Source organism: Nymphaea colorata, chromosome 4 (genome assembly GCF_008831285.2).
Source record: "Nymphaea colorata isolate Beijing-Zhang1983 chromosome 4, ASM883128v2, whole genome shotgun sequence".
Lineage (NCBI taxonomy): Eukaryota > Viridiplantae > Streptophyta > Magnoliopsida > Nymphaeales > Nymphaeaceae > Nymphaea > Nymphaea colorata.
In genome coordinates, this window is record NC_045141.1 from 23,387,588 (window position 1) to 23,402,319 (window position 14,732).

At 37.0% G+C, this 14,732-nt stretch overlaps 1 protein-coding gene across 1 annotated transcript; it reads right to left on the reverse strand.

The window, feature by feature from the left end:
• Positions 1–1,663: 1,663 nt before the first annotated feature.
• LOC116253019 (uncharacterized) lies at positions 1,664–14,339 on the reverse strand. The gene is made up of 19 exons (XM_031627725.2): positions 14,170–14,339; positions 13,247–13,300; positions 13,036–13,155; positions 12,683–12,736; positions 12,384–12,491; positions 10,799–10,910; positions 9,476–9,521; positions 8,675–8,746; positions 6,730–6,792; positions 6,492–6,646; positions 6,283–6,347; positions 5,822–5,972; positions 5,365–5,470; positions 5,127–5,262; positions 2,902–2,966; positions 2,629–2,793; positions 2,464–2,536; positions 2,296–2,378; positions 1,664–2,067 (listed from the first exon to the last, which is right to left on the reverse strand). Exons 2-18 carry the CDS (start codon positions 13,293–13,295, stop codon positions 2,323–2,325), a joined length of 1,596 nt encoding a protein of 531 aa, XP_031483585.1. The 5' UTR covers positions 13,296–13,300; positions 14,170–14,339; the 3' UTR covers positions 1,664–2,067; positions 2,296–2,322.
• Positions 14,340–14,732: the final 393 nt, after the last annotated feature.

Genomic DNA, 14,732 nt, shown 5'->3' on the forward strand with positions numbered 1-14,732 from the left:
TTATCTGAAAATTGATTTTGAAAAAATAGATAAAAACTAATTGAGACAATAAAGCTATTAATATATTTTAAAAGAACCAAAAACATTAACATGTGGCACTCGTGAATTGGCCACCGAATCAAATCGGTTAGCCACCAGGCCGATTCTGATAAAATTGCTTAGTACAGGATGTTAAACCAGAAACCAGATCTGTCATCCCCCTCAAGAACTCAGAGTCAACTTGTTTTTACATTATATATTATATAAATGGATCAAGCATGGATTATTTGATGAAATCCGAGGATCGAGCCTTTTCGTGTATGGAAGAAATAATATTATAGAACTTACCAATTGATGATTATTAGCTGATCAGGGTTTAGCAATCTGAATAACCAATTGTTCGTTGAACAAACGATTTAGCTAGAGTGCAAGAATGATGCACCAGTACTTAAAACTGGGAATATAAAATTTTCGGAAATCTCCATTCTCCCAAATGTAAAGGCCTTATTAATACCACTTTGTAAATGTCAAAAGATGATGATATAACGCCTTGCTCGTCTGAAATCTAACTGCAATGAAAGCACACGGCAACGCGAGCAAGACCGAAACAACTGGGGAAAAAAAGGAAAAAAACTAACCTTTTCTACTTTGGATGTTCTTAAAATGCTGTCAGAAGGGCTTTATAGATGCTCCTAAAAGGCTGCACCGGAGTCAAGCGGCCACCCATTTATACATAGGCACGAGAACTCCCAATTTTGCGTTAAGACGAGATAGCTTATTACCCAACCTGGTTATGAGCACTGTGCACAATTTCTTATTTTTCATGCACTAGTTAATGACTTCACTCGAAAAAAAATATTGTAAAGACAATTGAAAATGAAAAAAAAATTAAAAAAAACTTAAAAAAAAAACATTCTACCCTCCTTTACTACATATGCACAAGTAACTTTCTCACTTATTACCTAATAAATGTATGAAAAAGTAACTTTCTCCCGCTCATTAAAAAGCAGCCAGATTATCTATTTTACTCGATTAGGCTACAGTGACATGGTTCATTTACTTCGTTGGGATAACGTCCTTTCAGCAGTATAATAGCTTTCACGTTGATAGTTAAAAGAACTTATTCAGACCACTTGAAATTTAAGTATCAGCAGTGGCTGCTACTCGAATCAAACTTTCTAGCTTACCGCATCTCCTGCTTCAGCTAGAAAATGTCTTACCTCAGGCTTTTTTTTTTTGTTTCGACTATGTAGAAGGGGACCGCCATAATAATGCGCCGACGATTTTGTTACAATTATGGGTTAGCCTCAGAGATTACTCCCCGGGGCAAATGTATTCCTGGGGGTGCTCCACCGTAGCGGCATATAGGACAGCAGAGACAACCCTTAATTAAATACCAACTCTTCCCTGGGCCTAAACGTCGCTTGGGTACGTTAGGCCCGAACACACTGACAGCAATATTTAGCCCTTACCATAACAAGAACATTTTCAGATGAATGAAAAATTAGTAACCCAAGGCTCAGCCTCCTCCATTCCCTAGATTCTGATCTCTAAGCGTCAGTGACGGCAATGGCGTACCCATGGCTCCCATAATAGCCCGAGGTTGTCAAACAGTCCACGTCCAAAACTAAGTTCCAGTATAAGTTTGCGTTCACACTTTTGTTTTTTCCCTGTTCTGAAAATGTAAAGCTCATATATGATATAACTCTTATTCCGCCAGTAAATGCATCGAGCAGAATCCAATACACCAGCCAAACAAGAACCCAACTCAAAAACATTTCGACATCCAGATTCCAGTGTCATCATGAACTATGATGCCCCTCCTGGGGTTCGAAGACAAAACAAACAATCTAATTCACTACACGTATAATTAATTGCACAAACTCTGAAAACCCCTCTCGCATATGCAACTTAAAACATGCACATCAGTGGAAATAATCACCACGGACGGATGAAAAGCTAAAACTGCAGATCTCAAACTGCTTGCTTAGGTATCCCCTCATCACAGAACTGATGACATGCACCGACATCATTTTGCTAGAGAAAAAATCTTCACTCTCGAGACATGTAAAGTCTTGCTCATCCAACCTGGAAGAACTTATCACATCAAGCTAATCAAGGCAGATGAAACAATAAGATGGACACATGCAAGCACAGCCTGTATATAAAAAATAACATGCAACAGAAGGCAGAAACCTAAGTAGCCTCGCCCATCTCTAAGACTCGTGCTTGCGCATGCACAGACGTGTAAAATGGACTAAAGCAGATTAAACATGGAAGGAACTAGGAAAAGAAAAAAAAAAAACAGATCATTACCATCTGCAAAAATTTTCATCAAGAGAATCAGGTACTGCCTGATGGACGAAGACCAGTAACTTTGCCTACTGCAACGGTTTTTCCTGTAAAAGATGCAGAACGAGGAAGGATTCAGCGGACAGGAAGTCCCCAATCAGAAGATAAAGCAGAAAATTTTCAACAATTTACCTTCAGAACGAAGAGTAAACCTTCCGAGCTGGGGAAAATCACTGAAGGTCTCAATGCAAATCAGGTTATTCACCTTCACATCAGACAAACAATTAACTCACTTGCATTTAAAAAAATAACCATAATAATCAACTGTCCAAACTAGAAATGCCTCATTGCCTATACCTGGATGCGGCAAACCACAACTGCACCATTTTTTACAAAGAGAACTTTCTTTTTCATGGGCTTCTTCGTCTTTGGATCTATTTGTTGCAACAGCTCCACTATCTCACACTCCTCAACAATAGAATGAATATGCAACACAGCCTTGTAGCCAGCAGTGAAAATAGCCTGACAAAATCAAGATACCATCAAAAGCTTGCAAGCAGAAAGCTTGAATTATAGCAGGAAGTCAGAAACAGAGATGGTTAACCAAGCCCGTCAGAGAAACATACGCACATTGTCAAGCAATTCCAGTATCTGCAACTGAGCATCAAATTCTGAGACAGCAGAAATCGGCTTTGCTTCACAAGACAAATAAACCACTTGAATCAGTAAAACAGTATAGGTGCAACTCAGATGGATCATGCTCTTCCAACTTAACTATCTTAAAATGTGTCTGCAATATCATCAATGGAAAGTTCCCACCAACATAACGGGTTTTATCTTTTATGTTCCACAATGGGAAGAAAAATCTTGAAATATGACACCGTAAGACCATGCAATTAGATACAAATTCTCATCATGCTTCAAAGTTCAAACAACAACTTTGACTGAGTGTCCAAATACTCAAATTTAAGAACCAATCTGCCAATTCCTATTTTCACACAGTACAGAGTCCCACAACGACAGTCTTTGACAATAATGTATTCGTCGATAATTGTTGTTCAGCATGAACTCACACACCAGCACCCAATAGTTTCTTAAAGTTGTTTGCTGCAACTGCACCTAGCAATGTGGATGGGCAATTCCACTCAGCAACTCAACATCTATACCCACAAACATAATTATTATAAAGTAAATATGCTGCAGACCAGTTGCAAGCACTCCCATAGATATCATGGGATTTTCGACCATCTAGAAATATTTATGAGAAAAACAAGTAAAACAAAAATATCAGGAAAATCTTGTCAAAAAAAGAAGATCGCGCTATTTTTCATTATTTTTGATGATTTTTTCGTTTTTTATTATTTCCTCATTTACTTTACTTTTTCTAATCTTTAGGATTTTTATTTTTTTTAAATTTGCAGAAATATCCCCAAATTTTTTTCAAAAAAACTTTGCCAAAAAATACCTGACAAAAACCTTGCCAATAATTTGCCAAGAATGATATTCGTAACAATGGTGGGAAGATACATTCAAATAGCACTTATTACCAGCTTATTTGAGCTTTATCAATGGTGAACACATGAAGCAAAGTTAGTTATTTGTCTTGAAGAAGGTATATTAAATGCTTTTAATATATCAAAAAGTTCTCCAGATACTCTTCATTACAATGTTCGGACAGGAACTAAACTCAAGAAATAGAAGAAACCAAAAACTTAGTAGCGAAGGAAAGGATATTATAGATAGATACAAGTTGCTGAATAAGAATACAGAATTTTAAGGTCTCACTGTATGGTAACGGAAAGAGGACAAATTTGTGTCATACTTTCCCGTTTGGGCATTCCTTGCTTCTATGTTTGGGCACCATCGAGTGACGAAAAATGATGTAGCTAAAGAATCTGAGCTCTGGATTAAGAAACAATGGCATTCGAAGTGGCTGCAAAAATGTTGGATTGTTTCCTTTGATGCAGTTATTTGGAGGCTTAGGAATTGTTTTGCTCATGACAAGATTATGCAAGTACTTTGCTTCCTTTTAAGATGCTCATATGGAGATCCTGCACCGAAGTTTACAGTTCCATGAACTTAGATGAGGACGAGCATACTCTGCTTAAAATCTGGCTCAAAACAGGGGTTGTCTGAAGGAAAATTGAGGAGCTTGAAATGGATGCAGTGGAGCAAATCATCTCCTCCAAAATTAATGATAACAGGTGGGTGATGGCAGTGTGGTTCAGTGTTAATGATGGGCACATGCATAGTCAAGCTTTGAGAGCTGAGGATAGAAGGGACCAGGCTGAAATGGGGCTGCTAGCTAACTGGCTGCAGAGTAGAAGATCTTCCAGATCTAGGCAGAGAATCATAACTAACAACAAAGGCTGGAGCAGGCACATGAAGGCCTTTCTTAACTGCAACAGGCTCCTTCAACGAGCTGGCACGATCTTGTTTCTTGCGGTGATCGCATCCTCATCATCAATCATCTCCCCACCCTCAATGCAGGGCTTCTGATTTGTAGGTATGGGTACAGAGATTGTAAAATCGACACAGAATGATGGCTCTAGCTTGTTATCATTTGGTGTCCTACTTTTGGTTTAGCTTTTTGTCCTGGTACTGATTGAGTCTTCTATCGTTTGGACCAGTGGTCCCATTTTGTCTTTGCGACTGCCAGGGTCTTTGGCAGTTGTGTTGGCTTTTGCCTATGCGTTCTTGATACTGGGCGTCCCCATTTTTTGATGTGCATATTATCTCTTCTAATAAAGGTGGGATCCTATCTTCCAAGCAATTTATATTGGAAGTAACTTTAATCACGGAAAATGAAAGTAACATTAATGCCAACATATATTAAAAATATAATTTTTACTTACAGATACTTGAAAGGACAAACCCGCCCAAAATATCATCCTCCTCGATTCCTGATAACCTAACACGAACATTTTCACCAGGCCCAGCACGCCTCACTTTATTTTCATCGCAATATAGGCCCAGCACTTTCACACTCGCCTGTAGAACAAAAAGGAGTTAGCAGAAGTTCAATTGAACATTTTCAATGGATACAGCAAATGAAGAAAGAACAAAAGAAAAAAGAGACAAAGAGCAAAAGACCTTATTGGGCATGACCAACAGATTGTCGCCTTCACGGATAGATCCAGACTCTATCTTACCCATAACAACTGTCCCCATGTCTTTAAATTTATCAATTATTGGCATCCTTGTCAAAGTACAGAGGCCATCGTATCAGAAAAAAATCAGATGACAATAAAAGCCATGTCAGAGAGGCAGCAGCAGTATAAACCAATATTACTAAGTAGCGGCCAGTGAAGTAGATCCACTTTCTATTGCTGGTACTAGCTTCAGGAATATGCTTGAATTATATGTGTAGGTATATAATAATAACAACAAGCAATAGACAAAAATAATTCTAGGTTCACATTTCCACCAGTGTGCCATCACAACAAGCATAATATAGGGTGAAACAAAAGTAAAACAGGATCATTTCTTGCTCATCAGATGCATCATAGGAACTCTATCAGATCATGTATCAAGCAAGTGTTGCTAGTACCTCAGTGGACCCTTTGGATCTCGTGGAGGAACTTCAACAGTATCAAGAACTTCAAAAAGGCAAGGTCCATTCCACCATCCACACACACTTTTTTCCAACCTAGTTTTTATGTTTGAACCAACCAGACCAGATATTGGAAGAAATTGAACATCTGCAAGACAGACATACATGCCTTCAGAGGAAAAAGAATAATTGAAATGAAGAGCATTGAGTTGGAATTCAAGTCATTATAAGCTGACAAAAAAACAAAAAACAAAAAAAAGTGCATTCAAGAGCCTTGATTTACAAGAAAAAATCACAAATTTCCGAAGCATGGTAAGGAACAGAAAGCTTAAATTCAGAATTTTGTTTTATTGACTTCTTCAGCTTGCTTCAGAAGATTCACATGGACAGTATGTGTAACTAGACAACTGATAGTATTGGTGTGTAAGACGTGACAAAATTAGATGAAGATCATTTACCTTTCTTAACATTGTAGCCAGAAGATCTTAAAAAAGGTATCATCTTTGACTCAATTTCATCAAATCTGGAGAAAGAGAATAAAACAACTGTCAAACACTAGCGAAATTATGTCTATGTCAATGGAAAAGAGAATAGCTCTTAAGTCTTGAGAAACAACAAAGAGAACACAAACATGAAGGTAGGAAAAGACAAATGCACAAGGACTTACCGGTCCTTGGACCACTTCACAGTCGAATCATCCATTTTATTGACAACAACAACCAACTTAGTAACCCCTAATGTCTTTGCAAGTTGGACATGTTCACGTGTTTGACCGCCTCTCTCATATCCAGTCTCAAACTCACCCTTTCGCGCGGATATAACCTACAGAGAAAGAGACATTGTACTTTCAGAATTGGGACACCTAGACAGCATTAAAGTACTACAATATCAGTAAACATACTCACCAGAACTCCAATATCTGCCTGAGAAGCCCCACTTATCATGTTTGGAACATAACTTTTATGGCCCTACACACATTAAAGGCATGACATAAGTAAAAGTGTAAAACATAGCCAACTGCTATCTGTAAGTGACAACCAAATTATATAAACACCACATCAGAAAAAGGGATATTGCAATGCTGATCCGTCTGCAACTAACCAAGCAAAAAAGTAAAGGTTTTTCTTCAGTTTCTTTTCCAAATTAAGTTGACAATAAAAATAAAAAATAAATAGTCATTATAGAATGGAAGTGCAAAGACTAGCAAAACAGCCACTTCACGAATAATGGATAAGGCTAGGACGTATTTGTCCACTGCATCAGAACATCCCATCACACAAAGCCCCTTGAGATGAGTCTAGGAAATTGCAGGATCATTTAAGTAAACAAATAATGATGGAAAATTAAAATCAAAAACTAGTTTTCTTAAATAAACACTGTGGTTAAGAAAAAATATAGTGCAGCAATTTTTTTAGGGTTTCCCACCTTGTCATGTTGTTCACAGTTGCTTCTCTCTTTTCTTTAAGAGAAAATGTCCAATAATGAGATTACAAAGTACCACAAGTCAGTAACTAGCTATGCAGCTTAATGATAACTAAAACAATAAAAAAGTTCAATCTAGCCGTGGAAAGAATGAAAGAAGAAGAAAAGCAACAATTATGACTATTCCAACATCCATTCACCATCAAGAATGTCCACTTTGAGGCCAGAAAAGCTTCCCATATAAGCATCCCATGGTTAACTCTACCACAAATTTCTGCTAGTATTTTAGCATCAGTGAAGAAAAATAAAATAAAATGCCTGCATTAATGCTTATAAGTTATAACAACCAGAGAAACCTATAAACACACAGAAACCTAGCAATCTAAGATAGAAAACGTACAGTTCCTCTCAAAAAGAAAGGAAAGATGCGATACAGTCAAATAATAGACTAGTATATGGAGATACCATCGGAAATAATTTTACAGTTGGATATTGCAGTCCAAATTAAAAAACTACTCATAGATGAGGCCTTAACCATATGCACCAGCTCTTTGATATATTATTAGTAATTACATAAACAATGGAATCAACATCTTTCAAAATGCATTTATCAAATAAATAAGAAGTGTCACATAATCAGCTTGACAGATCAACAGATAAAGGAAGGCAAAAGACTCAGCTTAACAACCAGATGGCCTGGAAACAGGACACATCCACATCGTATGACATTGTATCTACTAAATTTGATATTGAATAGTAAGAACACGTACAACCTATGTCACATCAGTGAAAGTGAGGGTGTCGAAGATGGGAATGAATTAATGTCAAAAAGTTTGAGTGCAGGGACATTGACTACTAGTCTATAATTATTCCTACAATTTTACTTCATCAGCTATAGTAATAGTAATACTGTAATACATATATAAATATACACACACACACAAGCACGATGAAGGCAGTAGTAATAATTGTTCAACAAATGGCAATATGTTCACATAAATTTACAGTCAATAGAATGAAACAGCACACAACTCCAATAATAAAGAATATTTTTATTACTAAAGTTTCAAAGACTAAGACAAAATAACAATATTTACTAATAAAATAATTATATTAATAAAACAACCGAGAACGGCCTCAAAAACGAATTTTAATTCCACTTTCTGGATAAGATTAGATTTTATCAAACTTAAAAAACAATCCATTCTTGGACAAAAACAGCCATGTGCAGTTTCACTGCACTCAAAGAATTTTATACCATGTTTCAGAGGTGTCCATGTCAAGCTGTCAATGTGAGTCTGGCACCCAAACAGAACAGCCCATGTAACACAGGGTACAACATAAACATGATAACAATTTTTATTCACTATAACTTTCAAGTGCAATCATCAACAAAGCTTTATTAAAAAGGAAATGAATTAATCATACTGGAGCATCCAAGATGGTGAATCTCGTTGTCTCTGTCTCAAAATGAGCCCTTCCAACCTCCACTGTCTTCCCCTATAGCACAAATTAAAAAGGTAGTGAGTGAAACTGACGGATGTAATAAATACATGTCAAGCACAAATATGATGGGTCCCCACCCCCCCCCCTCCCCACACACGCGCACAATGGCACACACACACACACACACAAAAAAAAAAAGAGAGAGAGAGAGAGAGAGAGAGAGAGAGAGAGAGAGAAAGATGTGATCCACAAGCTAAACATATTTTGAAGTACACGAACAACACACTGTTTCAATTAGTTGATAGAAGCTCAGCAACAAGAAAACTAAAGTGTTCACCTGTGCTTATAATAGGGGAAGAAACACTAAGCAGCAAGACAAAAATATAAATGTACTTCAAATAAAACAAATAAAAATAATTTGCAGCAAAAATCTCAACTTTGAGAGGTATAGACAAAAGCAAGTACTTCCTTATAGGAATGGATATTTAGGAACCAACACTTAGTGACTGAAGAAACATGCAATAAGTTAATAACATCAAAATATTCGCAAGAAGGAGAAAAGAGACACAGTGCTTTCCAATGAAACAAGAGCTGTTACTGATTATAGTTTATAAATGTGATGGAAAAGTATTTGATATCAAAATTTAAATCCCAGAGAACATGGCAAAGTGTAACTTCACAGAGATAACGTCAATTTTCCCTAGAACAAGCAAAAAAAAGACTGCACACTGAATAGAAGCATGTGTAGTTGGCATATCACAATACAAAGTAGCAACTGCGAACCTTTATTCGTTCCTCCTCATTTGTGTCCATGATATATGCCATATACCTACAATGTGGTTAGGTTAAACTAATCAGAAACAACAAGGAATGACAAGTGAACAGCATCAGCTATCCATAATGAAATACAAAAAAAAAAATCAGTCAAAGAAAAATAACAATAAAATAAATCCTGGTATGGCTAAAGCTTTTATATTTGCTGCCAAATGCATGTGCTATATATATATATATATATATATATATATATATATATATATATATATATATATATATATATATATATATATATATATATATATATATATATATGCATTCTACATTTTGCATTAAAATTTTGGACATATATATAATCTATCTACATTCTACAATTTTGCATTTTTGCATTAAGTAAGAAGAATTTTGATCATACATGGCAATGCAAAGTAACAACTGTTGTCCACTAATTACTATTCAAATGCAAAGTAACAACTGTTGTCCACTAATTACTTCTGGGGCCTCATTAAGGGCAAGAAAAACAAAATTTTGTACAAACTAGAAATGCCGGAAATGTTTCTGTTGTTAATCCGAACATGGCTTATATTTCTCGCTACAAAAGATAGTGAAATGAATCGGATCCATTTCTTGACCACCCATACCAGGTGATACCAAATGGTCCATTTTCTGGAAAGTGGATAGCCATAAACATGGTTAGAAATGGTGAGAGAGAGAGAGAGAGAGAGGGAAAAAAACACTTATTTCAACTTAATGAGTGGCAACAAAAAGGGGTGAAGAATAAACAAGTTCAGCATCCTATCTGCAGGAAATGCAACAGAGGGTAAAGGTAACTAAAGATAAATATGTTCCAACTGATAGTAAGTAGCACTAAAGACTAAAGGCCCCACGTAAAGAGACTTCTAAGTTCTAAGTTCTAAACCTGGACCCTAAAGCTAACATTTTAACTTTATTTATGTGACTCATGCATAATGTGACTCATGCATACTACAGAGTTTGTTATCCTTGCATGATATGTTCATTTACATAAAGCTTTAGACACAATGCTCATCAACCTAAAAAACCTATCTACATATTCTTAGTCAGGATAGTCACTAGGTAATGCTTATAGACTGCACAAGTTTTATGGATAAAGCATTTAACATAGCAGCCAGTGCCAACACTACAAAGTACAAACATTTGTAGCATTTGGCAACCTTCTTTGTATAGTTCCAATTTTATCAGATGTCTCTGTATGCAAGCACTTCCAAGAAGCATGCCTCAAGAGGAAAAAAAAGAAATAGTGCGACCAAATTTTACTCCTCTCGTCTGTCAATTGCAGAAAAACAGACTCACCAACTTTCCCTGCTTTTGTCCTTTGCTTCCTTCTCATACTTTTGGATTGTTCGATCATCAACCATACCACTAAGGAATAATATCTGTCCTCCACATGTTGATTTGCCAGCATCTGTCACACATAGATACCTATGAGTCTTAAGCAGTCACAACCCATAACAAAGACTTAAATAAGCGGGACAAGCAAAAACACAATCATCTATATTATGGTCATTATGCTGACTGATTTTTCATAAAACAATTACTAAATAGCATGTCATTGTGAAAAATCATCCCAAAAGACACTGTAAAGTGTATGGGAAATGCATGCATAAATTTAGAAACAGGCTTTGTGCAGGTTTCTTTTTGTAAAAACCTCTGTTTGCCTTTATGACTATCAGTTTATGAAATCCTTCAATATCAACTTTGATTGAATAAAAATATGCATCATGCAGATGCTGTGTCATAATGGATTAAAACACTAAAAAGATGTGGTCATATGTAAGGAAGGGCTCTCTCTCAGTACTTGAAGTCCTTTGACAACCATCATCCTGCTTTGTCACAACATGACCAATGTCCCAAGTGTACTTGCGAAATCAAGCTCATTAACCATCTTGTAATGCAGTAAATGACAGCTCTATCCATTCTCAACAATAATTGTAAACATCCAAAAAGAATGAAGATTGCCAAGTAGAAACATATCTATATGAAAAATTCTAGCTGAGGTCATTGTGGTGAACATCTTGATTAATGATCAAATACTACCGGAGCTTCATTAATGAACCAATTTCTGTGGAATATGGTTCTACCTGAGCTCATGCATAGGGAATAACTGGTTATTGATTAACAGGAGATTCATTAATGAGTCAATATTAGCAGCATCAAGGTCGCCAGAGAAGGAAACAATGAGTACGAAGCAGATAGGACAAAATTAGATGCACAAGTCCAACAGGGTAGATGTGAAATTCTATAAATTCTTCACAAGAAGAAAATTCCAAAAACAGCTCATAAAGTGCAACTGCATATGAGCAATTTAAAACAAATTGATGTTGAAGAAAGTAGCATGACTGTGTGCACCAAATATTTAAGAATATTCGACATTTTGTACAACAAAAAATGCATATATTATGTGTCTACCAACTATTTTACATATTTATAGCATGCTTCTCTAAATATCATAACACAGTTTCCACTAAGCTGACAACACAAGTAGGCTGATTCGTGATAGCCCGAAAAACAAATAGCTGTTATGAATTGAAAAACAATTAGATTTCCATGTCCATGAGAAGTGAGAACACTGCCAATCTAAAGTGAAAAACTATTTGATCTGCATTCTCCAAATCTTTCTTCATTTTAAGACATTTGCAGAGAATACAGGAGTACATGCTATTTGCTTTGTGCTTCACTGCAAAACCAAATTCACAGATCTAAAATGTGAAAATTTGCTTCACAAGATCTAGATTGCATTCTCAGATGAAATTTCCATAGACCTGTGAAAATCATATACTTATATCCAGTAATTGGGAATCTTTGAGAAATCACAATCATAAAGCATAGGAGAGGGGCTATGGAATCTGAGTGAACAGAACACATGTTCGGGACTTACCAACATGACCAATAAATACCACGTTCAGATGTCTCTTTTTATTCACTTCCTTCTCCTCTTCCTCTTCCTCTTCCACATTTTCTGGAGCAGCAACTTCATTTTCGTATTCTGAAATTTATACCCAACCAAACCAAAAAAAAAAAGAGAAATGCAAACATAACTGTTATAGAAACAAAAAACAAACACCAATATAGATGCACCTGTAAAATCTCAAATCCAGCCAAGACCGCAATACAGAAAAAAACACCATTTTCTAAGACCACAATAAAGAATGTAGTTGACAGGCAGTCAAATATTACCATTGGGCTCCGGTTCTACAGTATGCATACCAGATTGGACATTCTCCACCGTATCTGAGACCCATAGACAAAACCCAATACATCGACAATGTTATTTGCAGTATAATCAGAGACTAACCATTTGAATGTTCATGTGAATGACTACCGAATAATAGAAACATGTACAGAAAGAGCTCGTCAATAAGTAGATGGAGCCAAAAAGTATATAGATGCAGAAAGCAGACCATAGGGTCGTCCTTGAATAGAACAAAACTCAAACGAAGCGCACTACACAAGTAATCTCCGAATGCCATAAAAATTAAAACTATAAGTAAAACCAAAAAAAATATATATCCAGAAACAGATCAACCTACCAACATGACCACCATCTGCAACATGATCACCGTCTACAACATTTGGATGTTGCTCTAGCTCCTCATCCTTCTCGCGTAGTTCTTCAAAATTTTCTGAACCATCGTGCTCATTCTCTTTTGCTGGATGGGAGAAAAAATAAGTTATGTACATACCTCTTCTTATTTCGTTCATGCATGTCCTAACGAAAAGACGATTGAGTAACATAAATACCATTTGGTTCCAACCCCAGTTCACGCAAGCTTGCCTGGATATCGTCCATGTTGCCTGGAGGACAGCATAAAGGCCCACGAGTCAAAAAGATGTTCATTTAATCTATCTATCTATCAATCAAGCCGATGAAACCAGCCTATTAGGAGATACCCCGTCAAGCTTTTCAACCAAATCAAAGGAATCTTTTCTATAAATAACACTGGTCCATCGGGTTCAATCACGGTCAACCCCCAAGTCACTCAAGTGCAGGGTACTGAACAGAAAAGTCACGTCGCTCAAACATGATTCTTTTAACGCCCAATAAGAATATCAAGAATATCAATAATATGCATTACATGTTTCACCGAAAGGTCTCGACCGGTCATCGGAGAGCCACAGACTGTCTCCAGTCGTAGGGAGCTGCTGCAGGTGGATGAGAAGAAAATTGATGGGAAGAATAATTGGCTTTCGACGTTTAGGTAGTGTTTGATTGTCAAAAACAGCTACCGACCGATAACTATTCTGGATAACATGACCGCCGCGTGACGATCTGTAATAACTTACCACCATGGACACGTTTCTTACTGCTTGACTAGCGGAAATAAGTTGTCCAGCTTCCGACTTCCGAGTAAACAAACTGAAAACGAAAGTTGTGTGGAAGCACGAATAACTAATTTAGGGCAAACAGCTATCATCAACTAAAATGCACTCGAAAGACAAATTGCAAACGGGACTGCCCGACAATTTGGCCACTCAAAACACGCCGGGATGTTTTCAATCTTCACTAATGGGCCATGGAATCGTATTGTCTCTGTGAAATCTAATAACATTAAACATAACTCGACCAAAAGCAGGCCCAAAACCCCTTTCAGGCAAATCTTTCGGCCCGATGGATGCTGCGCGCGCGATAGAGAGATATGGAAAGGGAGACAGGGAGAGAAAACCTGTTCTTGGAGGATCTGTGAGGACCGAAGATAGACAGATGACTTCCCACTGTGAATAGATGAAGCAGATGACGATGAGCCGACGGAAATGATGGAGAGGGGAAGAGGAGCTCCGCTGCTCAGCGACAGGTAATGCCCTAAGCAGCCCTTCGCGGCTTTAGCCCAGCCCTTTCCAACCGGTTCACCCCGCCTTTTACAACGTACTACACTTACCGCGCCAAATTAACTCGCGGTGGATTCGTGGTGTTTGAATGCCGGCGATGACGAAATGTCGGCTTACAAGTCTCACGCGGACATATTGTCCACGGAATACAAAATGTCTGACCTATCAAACACGCTTCAATCAAGTATACAAGGCAATTTTAAAATATGTGCGACTAGGGGTCACTCAATTTAATACGTAAACGAAAAGACATGCTTTGTTCTATAATTCTGCTTTAAAAGTATACCGTATTCATAAAATGTTATCACATTATGTTTCATTAATCTACTCGTGATGGATTCGTTGAACAGTATCGACATACTACTTTAGCCAAACATTCTCAAGTGCGGACAACTAGTTC

Excerpts from the sequence above, each read along its gene's own strand:
- LOC116253019 (XM_031627725.2), bottom strand. The coding sequence starts at position 13,295 with ATGGACGATATCCAGGCAAGCTTGCGTGAACTGGGGTTGGAACCAAAT. Across the intron at positions 9,522-10,798 it reads GACAAAAGCAGGGAAAGTTG|GTATATGGCATATATCATGG; the intron begins GTGAGTCTGTTT and ends ACCACATTGTAG. Across the intron at positions 5,263-5,364 it reads TGTTGGTCATGCCCAATAAG|GCGAGTGTGAAAGTGCTGGG; the intron begins GTCTTTTGCTCT and ends TTTGTTCTACAG.